The sequence below is a fragment of the Echiichthys vipera genome (genome assembly GCF_963691815.1).
Source record: "Echiichthys vipera genome assembly, chromosome: 17".
Lineage (NCBI taxonomy): Eukaryota > Metazoa > Chordata > Actinopteri > Perciformes > Trachinidae > Echiichthys > Echiichthys vipera.
The window spans coordinates 12,008,888-12,032,136 of record NC_139842.1 but is presented as its reverse complement, the minus strand read 5'-3'; the positions used below and the strand labels follow the sequence as shown (position 1 = coordinate 12,032,136).

The 23,249-nt window shown below is 40.1% G+C and overlaps 1 protein-coding gene across 1 annotated transcript in view; it reads right to left on the bottom strand.

Moving 5' to 3' along the window:
* prkcab (protein kinase C, alpha, b) overlaps positions 1-23,249 on the bottom strand; it is a gene marked incomplete at both ends in the record, with an annotated part of 97,303 nt that extends 74,054 nt beyond the window's left edge. The window contains 4 exon segments of the mRNA XM_083931854.1: positions 22,622-22,653; positions 22,905-23,094; positions 23,097-23,163; positions 23,166-23,249. Of these exon segments, the coding sequence (XP_083787980.1) occupies positions 22,622-22,653; positions 22,905-23,094; positions 23,097-23,163; positions 23,166-23,249 (373 nt within the window).

Genomic DNA, 23,249 nt, shown 5'->3' with positions numbered 1-23,249 from the left:
ACATGCATGCAAAATACACACTGAGAGTTTTGTGCGCACACATGTTCGGTCATGTCTTTGCACTCACAGACATATGCACACAGACGCTCATTTTAACATAAATTCATTCACTATATTTCTGTCAGACAAAATGGACACACCAGCAGTTACATAAACAGCTTATTCTCACTGTACACTGGTTCTCTTGTCTTCTCATCTTCTAAGACACACACACATGTCCAGTCAGTGATGTATCACCTGCAGCGGTCTGGCTCAGAGCCCCCTGTGACAGTGTATCAGGTGTCACAGTGGTAGTATAGCAATTAGTCGAGCTAGCTGTAGTCCATACAGAGGCTCTCAGGCTGACACTGCTGCACACAGCCAGGACCAAATTAGACTGTACAATAAACAGATTACCAAAAGGATGTGTTAGCACGCACACATGCAAACACACCCATGTGTAAAAGAAAGAAAAAGAAGCACCTGAATATGCATACATGCATACATCGCTTGAGACAACAGCTTTCCTTGCAGTGACTTTGACTTCTGTGTGTTCAGCCTACACACACACACACACACACACACAAACACACAAACACACACACACGCACACACGCACACACACACACACACACACACACACACACACACACACACACACACACACACACACACACACACACACACACACACACACACACACACACACACACACACACACACACACACACAAACACAAACAAACAAACAAACACACACACACACACACACGCACACACAGAGCAGGCACTCGGGCAAAAGGCAAAGGTCACAGCCAAGTCCCCGTCTGGTGCCAGGGGACAAAGCCATACCATACACATCAACATCTGAGCATCTTCCACTCCTGCGGCACTGTATGTTCTAGACTAATTTGTTTGGGACCAGTGAAGTCAAGGCTAAATTTGTCTCTGGATATTTTGAACCATGAATAATACACTTCTTGTTTTTCCCTAATTTCAGTCACTTTGCACAGATTCTCACAAAGGTCTTGTTTTCCATCTTTTGTCTTTCTCTCGTCTTTCACTTTCTTGTTTGGATACAGAGACAGAGAAGAGTGGTTCCTTATAAAACAGTGACCTTGATCAAAAATCACTTCTGTGGTGAAACAAAAAAATCTGTTAATAAAAAGTAAAAGTGCTTTAGCCCACTCTCAAGTGAATAGTAATCAGTTTCTTCTTTCATGCCAGTGAAGCTTATTTGAATTTTAATAAACACATTTACAAATGTTATATGAACCAATGGATTATATAAGATATAAACAACTGGGTCCTATTTTCCACTACGGGCAGACATCCTGCTGCAGCAGCTGATATACAACTGATACAATGTGGCAGCTAAACAGTTTGGTACACTAGCTACTCAAATATGCGGGCTTTGATGTTTGCTCTTGCCCTTGTTCTTGCCTTGCACTGTTTCTCGTACTGTCTTTACATCAAAGCAATGAACAGCAATTATATATTTTTACTTCTTCTACAATCATGCGTCACTTTCTTGTGTTTATCCCCAGATAAGGTTCGGAAACCTGAGCTCCGATGCTCATAATTCGCACTGCTGTCATGAATCCTTGCTATCAACTGACCTCACAATAAGCTTCTGAAAAGTGTTTCTCTGTAACATTTAAGTAATACGTTTAATTTCCAAAGAGGAGATGAGACTTTGTTAGGGTTACAAATGAAAAGTAGATTCATTAGCAACAAAACACCCTTTTTCAATTCCTGCTGCAGCATCTTTCAATTGCTTGTGGACATAGTGGTGTTCAAGGACAGTTACACAGTCTAACATCATTTTAACATGCAAAAAAAAATTATTTGCCTTGGAATTGTTAAACCATAACACAAAATAGAAAATGCTCTTAAGTGCCTTTAAGTTTCTGTTAACATGGCTAACATGGACAAAGAACCTAACACTGTCAAGGCAACGGCAAAAAAGACTTTGCTTGACAACCAACCAGCATGAAAAATCAAACTTTATACAGTATTACAGGGTCACTTCCGATTACTCTTATTTGAACTGTTCATTTGTTGGTGTGTATGTGGGATATACAAGAGCTCCACATTTTTCTTAGGTCAGATTAAAAGCCTTGCTTGATATTTATTCCATTCAGCACTTTAACATTAATATTGCAACTGGTGACTGTTTTCACTGAAAATATCAAAGATCCTCTGCTGATCAGAAACCACCGCATCAGATCTGGTTAACGTGTCAGATGTATACAAACATGAAGACTAAATCACATGTTAAGTAGCAAAAAGTAGCAAAAAGGCCCAAAGACATCAGCTTTAATAACAAAACTACACCTGACTAATGTTTCCAGCGGTGATTTTGTTGAGATGCATGAATCATGAGTGAGTTGATGTAGTAGTATGAATCATATTGCTGCCCCTGTGTGGGGAGACTTACACATCCAGCTGGAGTGAAAAATGAAGATGAATCATCACAGCCGTTTGAGGTCACAAAGTACTGCTTTGTAATTTGTGAATATCAACAGCAAATTAGCTGAGATACACACAAGAGGCTCAGAGTTAAAGAAAGAAAACACCGCTGATTTTCTTTAAGGTATCGGAGATTGGTTAACTGTAGTAAAAACTGGATAAGAACAGGCAAAAACAGAGGCATACGGAGGAAAGGGGTGAAATGGAAAGCAAAGGATGGAAAGGAAAAACATGCACACAAAAATAGGTGGCAAGAAGAAATAAAGCAGATTTTTATCAACTGAGATGGAGTTTGTATTATCTGATTGTGAGTCTGAAGAAGTCCTCTTCTTCTGCTAAGCTGATCCAGGGTCAGCTGGGGCCAAGTATACTGCACAGCAGCCAAGTAGACAAGAGCAGACTGGGCAACTTTTACTAAGAGGCCTGCTCTCTCTGACACACACACACACGCGCGCACACGCACACACGCGCGCACACGCGCACACGCATTGATGCATAGATGGAAATGTACAGATGCTAGGAAAAAAATTCACAGATGGACAATTACACATGCAGACACAGCCTCCTCAAATATGGAGACTCTAATACACGCTCACACACCCACATGAACACTGGCCCAACCTCTCATTCTCTGTCCCTCTCTTAAGCCATCCAGAAGTGTATTTTTGTAGCATGAAAACTGCGGAGCCCCAGAGAAACACTGTCATGCTGTATTGAGGTCAAGAGGATTGAGCCAGAAAACCTGGCCATTGTAAAGCAGTCAGTATACTGTGGTGTTGCTTCAGCCCCTTTATTGCTGATTAATGGCACTCGGCTGAAAAAGGGAGCATGACTCTTCTCATCACTAGGCGTCTCTGTGCTTGGTTAATTGGCCTAGTTAATCCACACGCCTGCATCCAAGCCTGTGTAGAGCGATTAGTCAGACTGTCGGGTTCATGGCTCGTACCATTTGGAGCTGAATAAGGCAGAGAAAAAAACCAAAGGCAGCAGCTGCGGCGAAATGGCATTCTGTGCTTTCTGCAAGATGGTTTCAATGAGCACCTGCTACCTCCCACACCACCCCATTCTTTCTTATTCTTATATATAACATTATATATATAAATAATTTGACTTTCCTTCCTGTTCGGTTTCAATAACAACCTGCATGACTGAAAGGGCTTTTCGACTTTTCAACAATACACACATGCATGCACAATGAGATGGACACACTTGACAATCACACAACTTTAAAGCTTTTCTAATATCAATGTATCTACTGACAATGTAACAATGTGAAAAAGGTCGCTTGTAGTGATGAACCTGCAGAAATCATCCCCCGATTATTCAGCAACACTCGGCTTCACAGTCAGAGTCCAAAACACAGCAAAAAGAGTGAGAATATTGCATTTTTATTCATCAGGTAGACAGAAACACAACTCCAAATCAATAATTATGTTGCTCTGTAACTGCCCGATGTGTAAAAACTGTTTGCTAACAATTTCACAATGTCATCATAAACATTGGTACAATAATGTTATGTTCGCAACTTGTTCCATTTGCCTCTGATGGATCAGAGGTAGATAGAGCAGCCTATACCTGCTACATATATCGGGTCAACACTACTGCTCTTTGGCGCACTAAATTACTCATGACCTTTTACTGTGCAACGCAGGACTATATGTCAGGGGAACTGAAAATGCATGAGGTTGCCATATAAACCCGATTTAAATCTATATCCATCTTCTCCTTTGAAGAAACATGACCAAGAAGTCCTGTGAGCTGTATCCCTTTTATCCTGTCGTACAATAAATTATTTGATGCTATATAAGCTCATAAATTCCTTTTCACCTGCAGTTTTCTGATGGATTGAAATAAACGCTCCACTGTATAAACCTTGTAAAGTCAAATATTAGGCCAGCAGAGAAATAAAATGCATAGTCTATCTATATTTTTGGTCAAAGTGTGTCATACATAGGATCAATTGAAACATAAAAGCTCGACAGCTGAGCCAAAACTAAGTGTGTGATTAAGATTAAGTGATTAAGAGGGCCAAAGCAACATTTTATGTAAACAGTCTGGCTACTTGTGGAATTAATTCATCAAAATTCTGGAAAACAATAAACTAAATTAATGGGGTTCCTCACCTGCACTCCCAAAACTAATCGGTCTTAACTCAGAGGTTTTAAATGACCCAATGGAGTCATTTAAAATTTGGAATGCTTTTAATAATCATTTTATTAAAAGTGGTTATCTATTTGATCAATGCCATGATAAGATCATTATGGCGCAGCTGGGGAATGTCAGTCCCTCTGCTATTGAAAATCCTTTCCGCAGGCCTAAAAATTATTTTTCCTTCAAACCGATATCCTGGCTGGAGGTTTTTTCTGCAATGTGCAGTTTGAAGTGCATGAAAAAACACAATTGGAGCTGATCAATTAGACCCTCAACTATTAAAGCTTGCTGCCCTCCTCACTGTGCGGCCCCTGGCACACATTTTTAATTTTCCCTTTTCTCAGGCAAGATTCCAATGGTATGGAAATCAGCCCTAGTGGTGCCATTACGTAAAGGAGGAAATCAAAAAGATTTCAACAATTACAGACCCATATCAAAGCTCCCATGTCTGGTTATAAATGAATAGCTGATCTCTTTTCTCTCCACAAATGCTTTTTTTTTTGTCCCACCCAGTCTGGCTTCAGGGCTGGCCACAGCACCACTACAGCTGCAACTGTTGCTATGAGTGACATAGCAACCGCTATTGACAATAACCTTTATTGTATGGCATTATTAAAAGCCTTTGACACTGTCAATCACAATATTCTTCTGGAAAAACTAGCCCTGGGTTTTGACAATACTTCCCTCTAATGGTTCCAGAGCCACCTTCACTGCAGAACTCAATGCTTAAATGTAGCAGGTATAACATCAGCTGCTCATGGAAATAAAAAATGGTCGCCCACAAGGCTCTATTTTGGGCCCACTATTATTTACACTGTACATTAATGATATCTGTACCCCATTAGAGGAGTGTATAGCTCACTTTTATGCAGATGACACAATTCAGTATGCCTATGCAACCTCTGTAGAAGAAGCAGTGTTCAAGCTCCAATTTGCTTTGATGGCGTACAGAAATCCCTGCTAAGTCTCAAAACTCGTCCTAAATGAGTCCAAGACCAAATTGATATTTTTTTCAAAATCAAGGAAGCCGATCTCTTCAGACCATAAGATTTGGTCCTTCAAATGGTACTACTATTGAGTGAGTTCTTAGTTATAAATACCCAGGTATTCGGTTAGATGACAGACTGTCTTTCATGTACAGGAACTTGCAAAAAAGGTCAAAATAAAACTGGGTGCACTAAATAGAATTAGGCCATGTCTTACACTGGATAACAGAAAACTGATAGTTCAGCTCAGTGCTTTTGTTTTAAATGAGATGGATCTAGCTCTGTGCTCTTCTCATGTCTTGTACTGTTATTTATTTTATTTTTTACCTCAGATTTTTACTTAATGTAATTACTGATGTTGTGTCATCTGTCCTCTTATCAGGGCATTGCTGTAAAAGAGCCTTGTGCTCAGCCAATTTCCCTGAATAAACAATGAATGGATGAATGAAAAGTATATTTGCATCCATGAAATATTGTACATTGTGTATTGAGTCTGCATAAGACTTCTGAATAACACTGGAGCACTCGATGGGGGAACCCGCCAACTGCCCATGGGTCTTTTTCACATAGGGTGCAACAATAGAAAATTAAGTTTATGTACTATATATACTATACACGGCATACGTGTATGGTGGTGCTTTGAGCTAAATGCTAACTATGCTGCATGCAAACATGCTCATATTGATGATGCTAACATGCTGATATCTAGAAAGTATAATAATAGGGTTCCTGGTTTGAATCCTGGCTGGGGCCCTTCTGTGTGGAGTTTGCATGTTCTCCCCGTGTCTGCGTGGGTTTTCTCTGGGTTCTCTGGATTCCACCCACAGTCCAAAGACATGTACGTTTTAGGTTAATTGATGACTCTAAATTGCCCGTAAGTGTGAATGGTTGTTTGTCTCTACGTGCCCTGTGATAGACTGGCTTCCTGTCAAGGGTGTACCCCGCCTCTCGCCCGATGTCAGCTTGGATCGGCTCAGGCCACCCCTTGACCCCGACGGGGACAAGCGGTTGAAGATGGATGGATGAATAATAACTATGTTCACCATTTTAGTTAGCAATCTTTTGGTTATAAGCACATTTTAGTTTCAACCTGATGGTGCTACTAGATTGAAAAAAGGGCATCAAAGTAATTCATCTTGAGGGCAATATGAACGTATGTACCCAGTTTCATGGTAATCCATCTTGTAGATGTTGAGATATTTCGCAGAATGGGTAAAAACTTGAACCTTCTGATGGTGCTATGGGAAAAGTCAGGGCGCTACCAATGCCAGCAATATTTACTGTATCTCCTGGGTACCATGAATGTCTGATGCACAAAACTTACAGCTGATCCATCAAACAATTGTTGAAACATTTCAGTCTGGACCGAAGTGGTGGGGAAAAAGAGCTTGACAAGTGGTTTTGAGCCACGCGCCCTTCTTGTCATTTTAACTGCTCTCTATAGTGGGGTGATTTAGCTGGCTCGCTGAAAACGTATGTGGTTAACCTCACTTTCAGATACAATTACTCCCACTGCTCTCACTCCCCTGTCTGCCACCGTGTTTCTTACCAGCTCTCTCTGGCTCCACGAGAAGAGCTGCTCTTACAGACGGAGGCCTAATTTCTCACTCAACAGCTTCCACTGCCACACTGTTGTCTGAGACCTGCTCTGTCCGTGCAGCCGGGGTGGATAAAAGAGCTGTTGACACAGTCTGAACTGACTTGTCAAGGCTACTGTGTCTGTCTGACATTCAGTTTGCATTACAGAGCCTGTGAGGGTGTCGGGTGATAATGTGCTAGATGGAAATAGGCGGTAGTGTATCCAGTATATGTGTGTGTACAGTGTGTGAGTAAGTGTAAGCAGTGCTGCTGTGTGTTGCCATGTGGGGTGTGGTTGACATATGGCTTATTATTCCTGCTCTGCAGAGATATGTTGGTCATTCTGCACCATCTGCGTAATCTGTTAATACTCACACAAAATAAATGTTCACGCAGGAAAAAAAACACATGGTCATTATAGAGAAGATAGTAGGTATGATTAAGGTAAAGGGGACTGATCAAAGGTCAACAAGCCGTAAACTGAGCTTCACCTTCTTTTTCAAACCTTTTAGCAACAGTCCTCGTGATCTGTAACGGAGCTCTCTTGCTTCAGCAATTCCCCCCTCTGGCTTGAATACTGAACTAGCAGGGAGATTTGTTGGGCAGTCCCTTCGCCATTTTACAAATTCATCATGTATATATTAATAAATTAATAATAATGAGGATGAACCGCTTAGATAATCAAAAGTCTTGCTTAAAGTTATTTCTATGCTCTTATGCTTTGTTGGCTATATTTCTGTTTTCATTAAGTAATTGAAATAATTAGGATCTATTGTCACAGTGCCAGCTTTTATATATGAAAACAAAACAGTTGGTGAGAAAAGATTGAGCCCCCTCAAACCCACACACATCCTTCTTACACTTAAAGGCAGCGAGGATAATAGTTTTAATGAATTTAGTTGAGCTGTGGGCCTAATAGATAGACTGTTTTAGTCTAAATAAAGTAGTAATTTGGCTTTCACTCACTACTCAGTTTCTGTATTTGTAGTATGAGATGATGCAGAGACGCTGTAGAGTTTAAGAAAGGGAGGTTGCCAACTCTGACACACAAACAGCAGACAGCGCAGCAATACTCTTTGTTATTTCATCCGTGGGATCCCAGAGATGATAAACGCAGATCAAAAGATAAAATTCCTTCCATTCTACCAAATAAGATGCCAAAAAAAACATGGTAACAAGGCGCTGCTTCTCCCCTGTGGTGCCTGTTGCTATATTTGCCCCAAGCGGAGCAGGGAGGCTGGGAAAGACGAGGAGGAGACACAACAGTGACACCTTCAATTAGAGAGCACAAGTTGAAAATACTGCAGATGGAGCTCCATATATGTGTATATATGTATCAAAAAACAAAAAGGTAATAAAAACGGAGAGGCTTGATGTGAACAGAAAAGGAGCTGCGTCTGCAAAAATTGCTGCTTCTATATGAGCATTTACAATGTGTGAATGAGAGTTCTGCAATTCACCTTTAAATCAGCTATCAAATACCTGTATGAAATAAAGGCATCTGTCTGGTGTCATAAATAACTATTGTGAATTGCTGGATAATACACATTAGGTAAGATAATGTCATAGGTGTTGTGGAACATAACTACGTTGAGCATCCCGACGTGACGAATATTGTGTGAGACGAGAGATGTCCCGTGACTAAGCGGTACTACGAATAACCTACAACAAACTGTGATTTTTGCAGTATTATCTTTTAAATTGGATGGATTAAGAATCAGCATAAAAGGTGTAAAATTAGGTTTTTACAATCATTTTCGCAGCTTGGCTAAGAGCCTTCAAATGTCAGCATACTACACGCATTTCCAAACACTATCTGCTCAGTCTTTACTGTAATCTTATGTATACTAAGTACAAATTTGCATATTTTCATTTGTTTACAGCGGGGAATCTGTTCCTGGTGGTAAATACGTTGACAGATGGACAGTCAGGTAAAAAGGGAACGAGGTGTGAGGATGACTAAGAGCTGCACTGTGGTCTCTTACTGGGTGACCCGCACACACACACACACACACACACACACACACACACACACACACACACACACAGCCACAGGAGCAGGAAGAAGGAACACACGCTTCAGAAAACTGGCACACACATTTTCTAACCCTCTGCCTCTCTCTCACTCTTCATGTCTCCTTGTATCTTTGCCCTTGCACAGAGATAGCAAGAATATCACTGTGCGCATAGGAAAGTCCCATGTGTCCATCTCAGCCGTACGCTTCCTCTATTACGTATCTTTTAGTTAGCTTTTATCTGTCCTTTTTTTTAAAGTATGCTACAGTTCAAGTATTTAAATGACGCCTGACTGACTTAAAATAATTAAAACAGGATAATAATAATAAAAAGGACAGTAGTCGATGAATAGTTGACAGAAAAAGAATTGTCAACTATTTTGATAATTATGAATTTTTTTTTTTATAAAGCAGAAATGTCACATATTCACTAATTTCAGATTCTCACATGAAAATATTCAGCTTTTTTTGGTCATATCTGACGGTAAACTGAATATCATTTGAACTGGAGAGGAGAGGAGTACCAAATAAAAAAAACAGACTCAGATTTTGCTTTTTTGTCCTTGGACCCTCAAGCATCATACCTGAGATACCTGAGGACTCTCCACTCTAACACATGCGCTGTAAGACACACACACACAGCGATCTCCAAATCCTCCTGAGTATACATTGTGCTCACATTATGTGGGTCAAGGCTGATACCTCTGACTTAAACCATTCCCAAAATAGCTGTGGGTATAATCACGGCAGAATTCCTTAAGCACAGCTGGAGTGATGAGACACAGAGTGTAGAGGTGAGCCCTCCTGGCCTAAACTCCCATGGGGAGAGTCTTTCCATCCAGAGTAGACAGCTGAGTGTTGCACACGCAAATACATAGCCTTATTGATCAATTCACTTTAAGTAAGTAACACTAAACATATTATATAATTGGTGCAACTATAATGGACGGCAGTTCAACATGCTGCCATCTTTAAGTCCATAAAGCACTGCTGAGACAAAGCACAGGATTAAAAAAAAACAACCTTTGAACTATGTGCTCACTATAATCCAAATTAATGAAGAATCCAAACGCAAAGGCAGAATGTAAGGTTTCACCTTCACCAATATATCCAAAGCAATACACAATGCAAAAAAAAACCTGACACTATACTTCCCTGTGTAGTAAGTAAATTTTGCTTTAAATTTTTTTTTTTTTACTGTCCCAACACATTCATATTTGGTACATTGATGATAGATTATGGCTCATTAGTTTGCCATTCATAATTTGTATCCAAATCAATCCTAACATCCATACTTTCAGGCCAAACATTTTGCAGAAATCATGTTATTAGTGTTTTTGAAGTTACTGCACTTTGTAGGGCAGTATACTGGGAAGTCATAAACCAACAGTGTGGTACAAAGTGGAATCACTCAGCCATCTGGTTGTAACATCTTGTTACAAATCTCCACTGTCTCTTCTTTGGTGGCATATTTGGAAATAACACAGATTAAATCATAGTGCTACGAGTGCTCCTGTTGCTCTGTATTATTGTTTATGCACACAGCAAAACAAATGCATGCACATACGTTTTTTTGAGGATAGCATCACACAGTATTTCCATCGTTACCTCTCCTTTCTCCGAGCCCTTTCCAACTGCTCTTTTGCCTTTGTTTGTTAAAACAGAGATTATAAGGGAACAGCATGTGTCATCCTATTACACTGCATTGTGTCTCAGCAAAAACACACAGGCAGCTCCCTGACAATTAACTACCCACTCTCAGCTGAGTAAGGCTGCAGAGATTCCAAAAAGACCCCTTTTTAATGTCACCAGATGACATTGTGTTATGCAAGCAAGACATTGTGACATGATCTGCTGAGACAGTCTGTTACATGAAAATATTGCACTTGTGGCGGTCACTGCTGCACGCAGAATGGGGGTAGAACCTGTCGTGAATTGGCTACTAAATGGTCTGCTCCTTGTTTTTGTGCTCCAGGGTGCGATTTCAAAGTGCTACTGGTTTTGGATTTCATACCTTCATTCATTTGACTTATACCGCTTAAAAGATCGCAAACGTTCCACTGAGACGGGCTCACAAATGCGTTCTCACAGCTATTGAGGCTTATTCTTACAAAATGGTAGCTGAGGAGGTGATGCCAAGCTCCCGTGTTGTGTTGTGCTTTGTTTTGTTTTTTAAAGAGTAGCGCTCTCTTGGGGTAACTGGCAGACATTTGACAGTGAGGGCCCAGTGCTGTTACCATGGTAACCTTGGCACACCGTGCTGACAAGAGTTTACAGTAACTATCAAATATCAGGGAAGAGATATAGAGAACTTGCTAATAGGAATTGTTTTATAAGAGGTCACCTGAAATAAAGACATTAGCAAAGTGCAAGTAATATTGTATTGTAAAATGTTGTATTGCAGGGTCTTGGCTACAAACTATACTCATGTCAGTCAGACAGGGACTTTAGACATTGCAACATTTAAAAAAAATAATAGCACACATCTGAAGGCTACATACCCTTGTGACAGCAAAACGTTACCAAAATCAGCTTAAAATATCAAAGAGATCACCAAAAACCACCACATTTTTGAAAATAATGTTTAAAAAAGCAAATACCAGCAAATATTTCTTTGTGCTGTTAAAATTATGTTAACATCATCATAAAATACAAATTTATCTATGGTCTGTATTTTTTTCTGCAATAACCATTCAGTGCATTCACATTCTGTGATTACCTCTCTATTTTCATTGTTTGTGGCGGATCCCGTCATTGTCTATTTACGCAGGATGCATTCATGGGAAACATGGCATGTATGTAATTACTGTTTTTAATTTCACCCATTGATATGAGGCTTTAAAGTTTACTTTCACTCTCCTACAGCCATGTCATAGCTATTTGAAATTGCTTCATAATCCAAAGTGAAAATTTCTTTTATTGTGACGCAGTGACGGGAAACAATTCGTCCCAGCAATACTTGATCAAAAATGCATCTACAAAACAAGACAATGGTTATTTACAGCATTTAGGGAAGCCACTGGTACTGGGCAGTATACAGCTACTTGCCTTAACACAATGTACCTCTGAATCCAAGGCTCAACAACTCTTCTCTATTTCCCACCACCGTCATCCATTTCCCAATCCTCTCTCATCCTCCTCCCTTCTTTACAGTGAGGAGATTTAAATGAGACCTCTTTGTCTAGCACCCAGACTGTGACAATCCCCTTATGTTGACACACAGGAAGGTCTTGTGTCGCTCTGTCTTCAGGGGGTGCTAACTGGCACACAGATCAAAAACGATTCTGGGCACAGGCTTTTAAGGTTTTACAATTCAACTTGACAAGACTCCAATGCAGACAAAGAAGAGCACGAGCCGATACTTCTTGACAGTGTGTGACTTCTGTGGCCTTTGAGGCACACAGATGAGCCGAGAAAATAGACTCGGTATTTCAATCCATACTGGAAAGTATGCGCGTGGTTTTGTATATTTGTAATTTCTATAAGTTGAATACACAGGAGGCCTACAAGCCGTGCGGGCGTGATGCACATAACAAGACCAAGGCTCTGTACTCGCTAGTGGAGGAGATCTGATACTGTAAAACACACATCAGAAGAGCTGTTAACATAACAAAATGGAAACGACACACTTTGTTGCTACAGTAGTGTTGGGTGAGGAGAGAAAGGGAAGAGGAGACAGAAGGGGAGGGGGCAACACTTGATAGTTAAAAGGACATTTTGAAAGTGGAGCACAGACAAGCAGCAGCAGAATTACACATAATTATCCCGCCAGCTAAGCTTCCACTCTTGGTGTAATTAATGTCGTTCAGCTGGGAAAAGGTCTAACATAATCGATATATCAAAGAATGTTTCAGTGATTTCTCCACATTCATCAAGACTATTTTAATGAGATACTTCTTAGACTCAATGCTAAGCTTGATGACTTTCAAGAGATATCCAAAATAAAAGTGAAACGCAAAGGATTGCTGTAGGATCAGGCTAGCTGATAATTATTTTAGGAATTTCAGTCCCCTCGTTTCGATGTGAAAACTCTCAGATGTTTCGCGCTTACTGTACTACGTCTAATTCAAAATACAATACAGGTGTTATTTGTTGAGGAAATGGCCTGATTTAGAATTTGACTTTCTTCTTCTTCCTGCTGCTGATCAATATGCCGGCTGTAAAATCTAAAAAAAATATTTTGCTTTTAGATTAACTACTGTAATGGGAAGAGAGTAAAGTTTATAACAAACAACTTTAAAAGGGACATATTATAATTATTTTTGCTATTAGTTTTAGTGTGTGGTTTTATTTTATTTTTTACTTTATCTTACTTTATCTACTTATGTTACATGTTATTCGGTTACTTGTTTTTTTTAAAAAAAATTTTATTGTGACCGTGTCTGACATGGGTTGTTGGGAGGGTTAGCGGGATTCATGTTTGGGTTTTTCTGTTTTTGTCTGTGTTTTTCTTCTTTTTTCACCTTAAAGCAGATGTATTGTTAATGTGTTTTACCTGTTTCCGTGTTCTGGTCTGCAAAAATCAATTAAACAATTTGGAAAAAAAGGGACATATAATGCAAATTTTTAGGTTCATATATTTTGGGTTCTACTAGAACATGTTTACATGCTTAATGTTCAAAAACCATGTTTTTTTCTCATACTGTCTGTCTGAATATACCTGTATTCACGCTCTGTCTGAAATGCGTTTTAGAGACTAGGGATGGGCATGAGTAGTTAATTAATTAATATTTCATTAGTTTTTTTTACAAAACCCACTCTTTTGCTTCCATGGTGACACCTCGTGGATTTTGCTGAGGATGAATGCATGGCTTGCTGAAACAAGCTTCTAGCTCTTGGACACCAATATTTTCGAACTAGCCCTCCCAGAGCAGACTTGAGTGCTGTATCGAGTTTTAAAACGGGGACTACTTGAGAAATCAATCACTCATGCCCATCCCTACTTTCTACCTATGTATAGTATACAGTAGAGTAGCGACATCATAACTGTTTAGAAGTCCTGACGGATCGTTTAAAGGCGCAGTTTTTACAGTCATTAAATAAATAATGAGCTATGCTGTTAACTAATGGATTCTCTACATCATGCTCTTTCCTAAAAAAAAAACTGAGTAAGATTTTGTAAGATTTAATTAAACATATCCAGGACATCTTAACATGCAAACAGCATCACTTGAGAGGAGCAGTGCTGTGTTCCAGCCTACCGTTGAGTAAGATGTTTATTGTTTGGGGCTCCCCAAGACGAGTTGCGTAGCTCTCACTCTCATGTTCCAACACCCCCACACTTCTGTCCCTTGATTGGTTAATGAGGGCCACTGCCCCATTCTGAGCAGACGATGTGATTGGCTCTACACCTACACTGCCATTAGGGCTCAGCGACCATCTATTTGGAGGCATGTGTCAGCCGTCATCACGCTTACTGACACATACATGATGTCGCCCACGGGGGTAACAAATGTCCCAGAGAGTGGTGAAGCAGCCTACACTCAACACCCTCATCTGTGCGCATGATAAAGATCTCCTCATTATCACTTGAGGAGAAGTAAATAGTCACTGGGTTGCAAATGAGAGTAGGCATGTTGGCTGCATTAGGTATGCAAATATATTTCGAACACAACAACAAATTAGTAGGCTGGTTACAGTTATGGAGGTGTCACCATGGAAGCAAAGAGCGGACTTAAGAAGAACGGAATACAACACGAGGATGATTAACGCCTTCTTTTGAGAACAATATGTAACATTTTCTTCCATGCCATGTCAATGACTTAAATTAACCTTTTCTGTGATAAAATACAAGCCAAAAAACATATTTCACCGTTTTAATGTCAACATCCTTCTCTCTCCCTGCAAACCATTAAAACATGTATGATAACTCATCTTAAACTAAGAGCTCAAGTGTTATTTTGGGCAACTAGTAGGATGTGATATTCACTTAGCCAGACCCAACCAAATCGGAACAATCTGATTTGAATCGTTCTAATCAAACCCTGCTCACATATTCTGTTTTACTCAGAAAAACATCATATTACAGAAGCTAAAGCCTTTAACTTGCATTTCAATGATTCTTAAGCATCTACAGTATAATCAATATTTTTACATTAACAATATCAAATGACAACATGAAAACAATAAGAGAGGGATTGCTCATAGTGATGGACATGCAGAGAATTATCACTTGAATCTGCAGCTCCCTGTAGCTTCACAGAGCTCTAGAGTAATTTTCAGCTCACAACTTTACTGTTCAGTCTCACAACTGTTTTGTGTTAAAGAAAAAACAAAAACAACTATAAAAAGTCCACTGTACACAACCTACTCAGAACCAAACAGCAGACAGACACAGTTAGCGACCAAGCTCCAACCAACCTCTGGGGCTATAAGGCTAAAAAATGAAGCCAATATGGAAGTTCCAAAAACTTCAGTTCCTAAGTGGCCACTTGACACCAGCTCAACGCGAGTCAATCCCCATAAACCCCCATGTTGAAATGCCCAACTTTAAAGCAGAAATAAACATTTTTACAGCCAAGTAGGGCCTACAAAAAACGGTTTTGGTCTCCATCTTTCGCTGTCCACGACTATACAGAAGTGTTTTTTTTTCTGCATAATTAAGGGCATTGACACTTTGAGTGACAGGTAGGTGCCCTCACAGGTGGCTAGCCCAGCAACCAGGCTTAATTCCGCCCTCCGCAGCTCCAACCACCCTCTATCTCTTTGCCTTTTTTTTGGATTAGATGTGAGCAGGTGGAGTCAGGCACTGCCAAGATGCTGACAGAGCAACCCACACTTAGCTTCACAATGGCTCTTTAGAAACCTATGGATGACGTGTCGTTCACTGAGATGACGTCCACCTTTAATACAGTCTATAGTATATAAGCAACCAGCTTGTGAGCATTTAGCAGCTACAGAGAAGATATTTCTCTTAAGAGTTGGCAGAGACCAAAACCAGAGCTAAAGGAAAGTGAATATTGTACTAACATTCGCAAGGTGGCCAGAAACATGACTCCATATGAGTTCCAATGTTGCTGAGTAACCGCTGGTTGTGTAATTAAGCAACTGTTTGCCATCAAGTTCACTATATCGCCTTCAAGGTGACAATATGTCAATACACAACTTGTTTCCGCTGACCCTAAGTGGCCAAAAAAAAAAAAAAAATTGCAGGTTAAGTCATTGAAGTATTATTAGATCACGGTGCCGGACCGAAAATGGCACCCTATTAATACCAATGAGAATTGCTCGACTGGCGCATATGTCCAAAATTTTTCTAGGCTTCCAGGTTTACTTCTTCTTTACTTCTGTGATTTGCCGCCCACCGAATATGCGTAATAGTGTTTCTCCTGTTGGCCCACCCTCAAATTCTTGCTCATAGACTTTACATTGGGATAACGTCACATATTTTTAAATTACCTTTCTGGGCTCAGAGACAGTGCATTGGTTTAATATTCACAATAGAAAAAGTCATAGTAGACCTTGTCTGCAGGTGGAGGTGTCCTGGCAACAGTGTTACAGATGTTGGTGGCCTATGAAGAAAATGCTTCTTGGGCCGCAGGGGGATTTTTTGTTGCAGTACGACGACTGACCACAGGAAACAAATTGTTTGCAAGGCTGAGCAGTGGTGCCCTATCCTGGTCTTATAATATATCCATGGTTTAGGTCAATTTGATCCAATAACTTCAGCATACCGACAATTTGTGATTTTATTTCTCAGATGTAACTTGGCCACAGTTTACAACCTATTCTGTCATCACTAAGACATAATACCCACCTCTGTTTTCACTCTGCTGTCTTTCATCTGCTCCGAGTAGTCACACTGTTAGCTTTATCTCTGCCAAAAGTCTGCAACAAGGAGCCAGAATGTGTAAAAGGCCTCTTTGACTTCATCATCTCTCGCACCCTCACACTTCCACCCATGCAATTGCAAATCTGTTTGTTTAGTCTTGTACGTACAAGTTCACTTTGCCTCCTCCTCAGCTTCTTTCCACACTTTATACATTGTTACATCTTCCTCTTCTTCCACTTCCAACCGCCTTCCCCTCCACCTCTCGCCTTTCTTGAGTCCAGACGCAGTGCTCTCCTTCCAGCAATGGCTTCTCAACTCTCCAGATGGCACAGTCATTTCCACAGACGCTCAATCTCAAAGGCTTAGGAGAAGAGGAAGCCGGGGCGGGGAAAGCAGAGCATTCAACACAGTGACAAGTGATCCAATGCTGAAACATACTCACTCACTCTCACACCACTGGTTCTGTGACATGTGTGGCAGGAATAGTTTTCCTTTTAGAATAAATAATTAGTAAGACAGACCTGAAATGTATCTAATCAAAACATAATTTTTCTGTCATGTTTGGGTCATATTTTGGTATGATTCAGCTTTTGTTCATGTGTCATACTTTCTCAAGTCCAAAACTGAATTAAAATAGAACTTGCAAATTTGACACATGGAGAACGCCTATCCATCTGTCTGCTGTGCGTAAATGCAACATAGCACCTTATAATTTATTTCTGCATCATTGGATCTCAGTGAATACACTCATCAAATCCTCCGGGGGTTTCCTAACAAGACGATGTATTTGCGGTCAGGTGTCCATTTGCGGTCAGGAGTTCCATTATGAATAATTCTCATTGCAATTTTGGGGAAAAATTGAGACCTCTGTTAACCTAAAACCTCTTTGTCATAATATATGCTGCCAATTACATTAGTTTTATTCAGTGGGTGCAAATTATGTTTTCCATACATTTGTTGTCCATTGTTGTCCATTCTGCAGTAGCGAAAGGCAAATCCCTACGTCTAAATTGAAATCTAATTATAAAATGTTCATGTCAATCCTCTTGGAGTTTGAATTCTTCACAAAAAGTGGAAGTTAATAGGGTTTATGATTTTAATCGTCTAATATTTAAAAGGTCCAATATTATTATATTATTTTCCGTAAAAACTCCAATCTGCTCTGTTTGGTTAGAGTTTCGCTCTCAGTATCTCTGCACTTTCATTGCAGACTATAACAGAATTGTAGAAGCATTTTCTACCTAATCTGATAGTATTGTTGTGACACCAAAACCATATTTAAGTCCAGACGGTTTGTTTCAAGGCACAATTTCTGAATACAGGGCTATGTGCATTTCATTTTCACTTTGACACTTTCCGTATTTAAATAGCACCTGCCTTCTAACCAAAAAAAGACATAGAAATATCACTTTTAAAATATGGATCGTTTAAAATTAAATATACAGTATAAGAAACAGTGTCCATATTTTACATGTTTTTCTTTATTTGTCATAATAAACATATGAGTCATAATTAAAAAAAACACAACCAACACAATGAAAATGAGTGGGTTAGAAAAAATACAGGATGCACAGCGTAAGAGAGAAATGAGAGGGGTAGCCTCATCCAAGTTGAGTGCATCATTGTATTGGATCTATAGGATGTAACTCAGCATGTCCATATGACAGGATGTATCGCTGTTGCAGATTCCCCACAGTGGACCATGTTACAGCCAAAGAGAGAACCACGCACTTCTCTAAAAAGTGTATTAAATGCACTTACCAATGTACTGCACTGTGAATTGTAAATTGGAATTATTGAAAAGTTTTTATTATATTGTGGTGAGTCACATCTTGTAGAGTCCCTACGGTGACTGAAAATAAAATAGGTTTTTAGCGAATGTTCAACAACTCAAAGAAAATGTCAGTAAATGTCAGGCTGCTGAACAAAAAGGCATTACACATGTGATGCATTCATCTGTAACTCTGTAACATGCGTCCTACATACCTAATCACAGAGAACCACACATCACCTTTGTTACCTTTAACAATAAAATGGGACACCAGTTACCAACCTGGAAGCAGCAGGGGCCCTCCGCCCACACCGAACTCCTTTAGTAATAAAGACATTTCAACTGCCGTGGCACTACTTTAGATTGCACTCGGCTGCTCGCTGCTGTGTGGTGGAGGTGGGTGATCACTGGAGAATAAACAAAAAAGCTGCTATCTGTCTTTTCAATGCACAGCAGGAGGCTCTAGACAGCCTTTAATCTGCCCACGCCTAAGAAAACAGAGCATGCACGAAAATGGATACAGATGAATGATTACAGGAGCCACGCTTTCTCACCTTTCTAATAAGCCTCAAAGCCCAAATGTTCTGCTGGTGAGCAGTACCTTACATGTGCAACACTCACTTTTAGCAGCACAGATATGACAATCTCTGAACGACCATATGAAGTATTTGACTTCTGCCAAATCCTTTCCTCAACGAAAGCAGTTCTTACATTCGTTCAGTTCAGTTCTTCAGCTTTATGCATGAATTGCAAGCTAGGTTTGCATTCACAGAAGGAATGCAAAATACATGTCTTAACTTAGTCTTACAATAAATATTCAAGCTTAAAACATTCATTAACCATCTTAGTGCTACCATTGTGTTAGTTATTGTTTTAGTGTTAGCCATAACGCATTCAGCCTATGAAGAGAAATCTGTAAATCAAGGCCTCCAGGGATTATCCCAATATATGGTTCTCAGAATGTAATGCATCCTTATTCGAAAACATCCAACATCCTGTCTACATCCAAGAACATGCATCTGTCAGCCTACTTCCATGATGCGTTCATGGTCAAGCTCCCCTGTCAGACAGTTCAGACCCTCTGTACACATGAGGAATCTGAAATAGACATATGGCTACACATTTTAAACTATTTTAAGCCTAAAACGTTAGCCACCCTGCCCCCAGGCTTACTGTGAACTAAGAACCTGATGGATTTCTAAAGTCTGACAAGCAGTTGGATCAAAACTAAAGTCAAAGTCTAAATTTGTGAAATGAAAGGATAGGCGCAGTTTCGGTGGAGAGTTAACTAAAACAACAGATCTTTTCATTGCAGCATCACTCTGTTACATGGCCCTGTAGAACAACACATAAATGCCCGTAAATTTGGTGCAAAGACAGGTTAGTGAGAGCGAGATGGATGCACAATGGGTCTATTGTCCCTACGCAGTCAGCACCAGGATTAATCAGACAACACAATATTCTTTCATTCTCCTTCTAGTCATTCCACACAGTATAAGCTTGAGGTTTCCACCTTCTCAATGCATAGAAGCTGATGATCAAGCCTTATTTTAATTCTTGGTAGGTTATGCTTTAAGCTCAATAGCAGATCTACATTATAGAGAAATATATTTCTGTGCCATGCATTTCTTTATATACTTGCACATAATGCAAATAGAGAACAATCTGGATGCAAGTTTAATTAGACATTATACATATTATTTCCATAAGCCAATATTTCATTATTTATTTTACTTTAATTCATTTTTGTGTTTCCATTTTGAGTACAAGCGCCCTACTGGTGATCTAACCTTAATTTGACTTCACCCCATTATAACTCTTCATAGTGTTTTTATCATAGTCTCCTTTACTCCAAGCCCTTTCCTTGGCCGTCACGGTATCAGATGTCTACAGGGAAATGTTACACTAGCAAAGATGGTGGTAAAAGGGTGTGGATTTCAGGGCATGTGTGTCACCTTGACTCCCAGTAGAAGCATTAAGTGAAAGTCTAATAGCCTTTTGACAGTTACAAAAGTCTAGGTCAAATCAAAGAAAGATGTTCAGAGTTCTTCAAGTAAGCAAAATCAGAAAACATTCCAGTATAACACACAACTGAGTTTACCAGGATGACTTTCACACAGGTCCAGATGACACACCTGTTTACAATTTGGCCACTAATCGCTCTGTGAGCAGCTGTTGCTAATGGGCTTTGTTAAGGAGGAAGAGAATATATAGGAGACACAGGGGGATCTTTGCTTAGGTTGGAGGTTACGCTCAAGTCCAGTTAGTCCCAGTCTCAAACCATAGCTTCTGAGAAGTACAGGGTGCTGCTTTTCAGTTAACAGCCATGGCTCTTGGGCTCCTTTTGTGGTAGAGTTTATTGATTTTAAGCATGTCTTTGCACTTTACTTGTTTTATTTACCTTTTAAAAGAGCTCTTACTCATTATACTTTTTTTGTTCTTTATTGGCCTCTTTTGCAGGTTTTCCTGGATTGGGTTTTTGATGTTTGACTGCAGTGCTGGTTTACAAACTATAAAAGGTAATGACTCTTTAATTTTCACATTAGTCCTCATGAATCTGTTGTTTCACCTTAATTGTTCATTTTACAGGGTATGGATATCCATATAAGGCTGACATCCATAATCTAGGAGATGAAGTGTTGACCTCTTATCAGAATAACTGGCAGGCTTCAAATAACAAACTGACAGGCCCTGTACAGGCACACTACGGTGACCTAAATCTGTTACCATCTCGACGAAACCTGCCTAACAGACCTAGTGTTCCTGCGGTAGACAGACTTGTGAACAGTAGGAACAGAGACTGGAGGTTGGAAAGCTTTAACAAACCACTCTTGTTTCCCTTAAACCCCAACAACCCACTGAGTAAGCCAGGCCCTGTCCACCCTCAGTCATCGCTTGGTGTTGCTTCTTCAAACAGTATGCCTGCCTCTCCAGCTGGTGGCTCTACTCTCTATGTTGGTTCAAACCATAAGCCTGTCCTGTCCAAATCTGAGTCTCCTAAATTTTGGTCTCAGCCATTTAGCGTTGGTTACCGTGTGGCTGACAACTCTGACTCCAGTAGTCCAGCAGTTGGTCAAATGGACTTCAAATCCCATGAGAAGATCTCTTGGTTTCCACAGAAGCCAGTAGTCAGCACCCAAAAAGTTAAGGTCTCAAAGAGACTCCGTCGACCAATGCGTCCCCTCCCACGCCGGCCAACTTATATTGTCCAGTCCAGAAGTGGCTACAAGCGAGCCCGGTTCCAATTCAACAAGTCACCGTATTTGCCAAAACTTTCCCCTCGAAAGCCTGTAGGCTTAAAGGGTGTCAAGGGCCAACCAGCTGCCCCAAAAGGTGTAAAAGCCCGTCAAAGGTACAAACTTAATTCTCTAAATACATGTTTGAAATAAGTCTCTTGATACATGCTTGAAATGATACCTAATGCATGAAGTTTGTCTTCCAGAACCAAATCGTAATCAACATGGAGATTGTGTGTCGATTGCAGGTAAATATTTATATTTTAACATGTCTAACCAATCCAAATGGCCTATTAACCTCTGCTTTCTTGCTTGCAGAATGATGTGCCCCCTGAAGAAATGCAATATTTTGTGTGTATATATTTGCTGTGTAACTTCCATTAATTCTGCACACTCCATAAATAAATTTCTCTCATGGAACCCCTTAAAACTTACTTGCAAATGCTTAAATTTAATTTTCACCAGATTTAAAACCAGACACTTAAAACAACTGAATGGGATGGCAAACTGCTTAATGAACAGACATTCAGTGAGATGCAGCACAGAGCTTTAGTCTCTGCCATGTGAGCTGGGCTTGTGTCCCTTGAGACAAATGTTGATAGGCTATACTAGTATCTTTATGACTTTGAAAAATGCACAAATATACACATGCAAGTAGTTTACCTTGACATTGAAATCCTTGTTTCCCAAATCCCCTGCAAGAATAAACACAAGTGTCAAACAATGATGGCAGCTGTATTTAACTCTTTATTTACAAAGTCTTTCTTCTCTTAATGTCCAAAAATAACCTGAAGGTGCTTCAGAGTGCACACTAAAGGAAATGACAAACACGGGCTATTAATGTGAACAAACTTAAGAACAAGAACTTCTAAGTTATCATGCCCATGAAAACCTGCCACTCAAAAGTGAGTGACAGGCTGAAAACAAGTGCATTAGGGTTGCTTACCATATGAAGTCTGTACAATGGCTGCAGAAAGTCGGCTGCTTGAAAAACCTCGCAGTAAATTTGTGGTTTTTCACTTCATGCACATTTTTCTGCCGCAAAGCACCTTTCCGGGCGAATCGGTTCCCAACCCCAGCTGAGTCATTATAATGTAAAAGATGGTCAGCCATAACGGGGGAAACGAAAAAAAACTACGCAGCCACAACTTCGTGTCGTCCCGACCGATTTCTGAGATCCTTGTCTCGTCACAGCGCTTGACAAGAGATGCTGTCTCTGCTGGAGGAGCTCCTGACAGACTGCACGCCTCCCCTCTGCCTGGACTGTAACAGCTGAGCGCTTCTTTTTCAT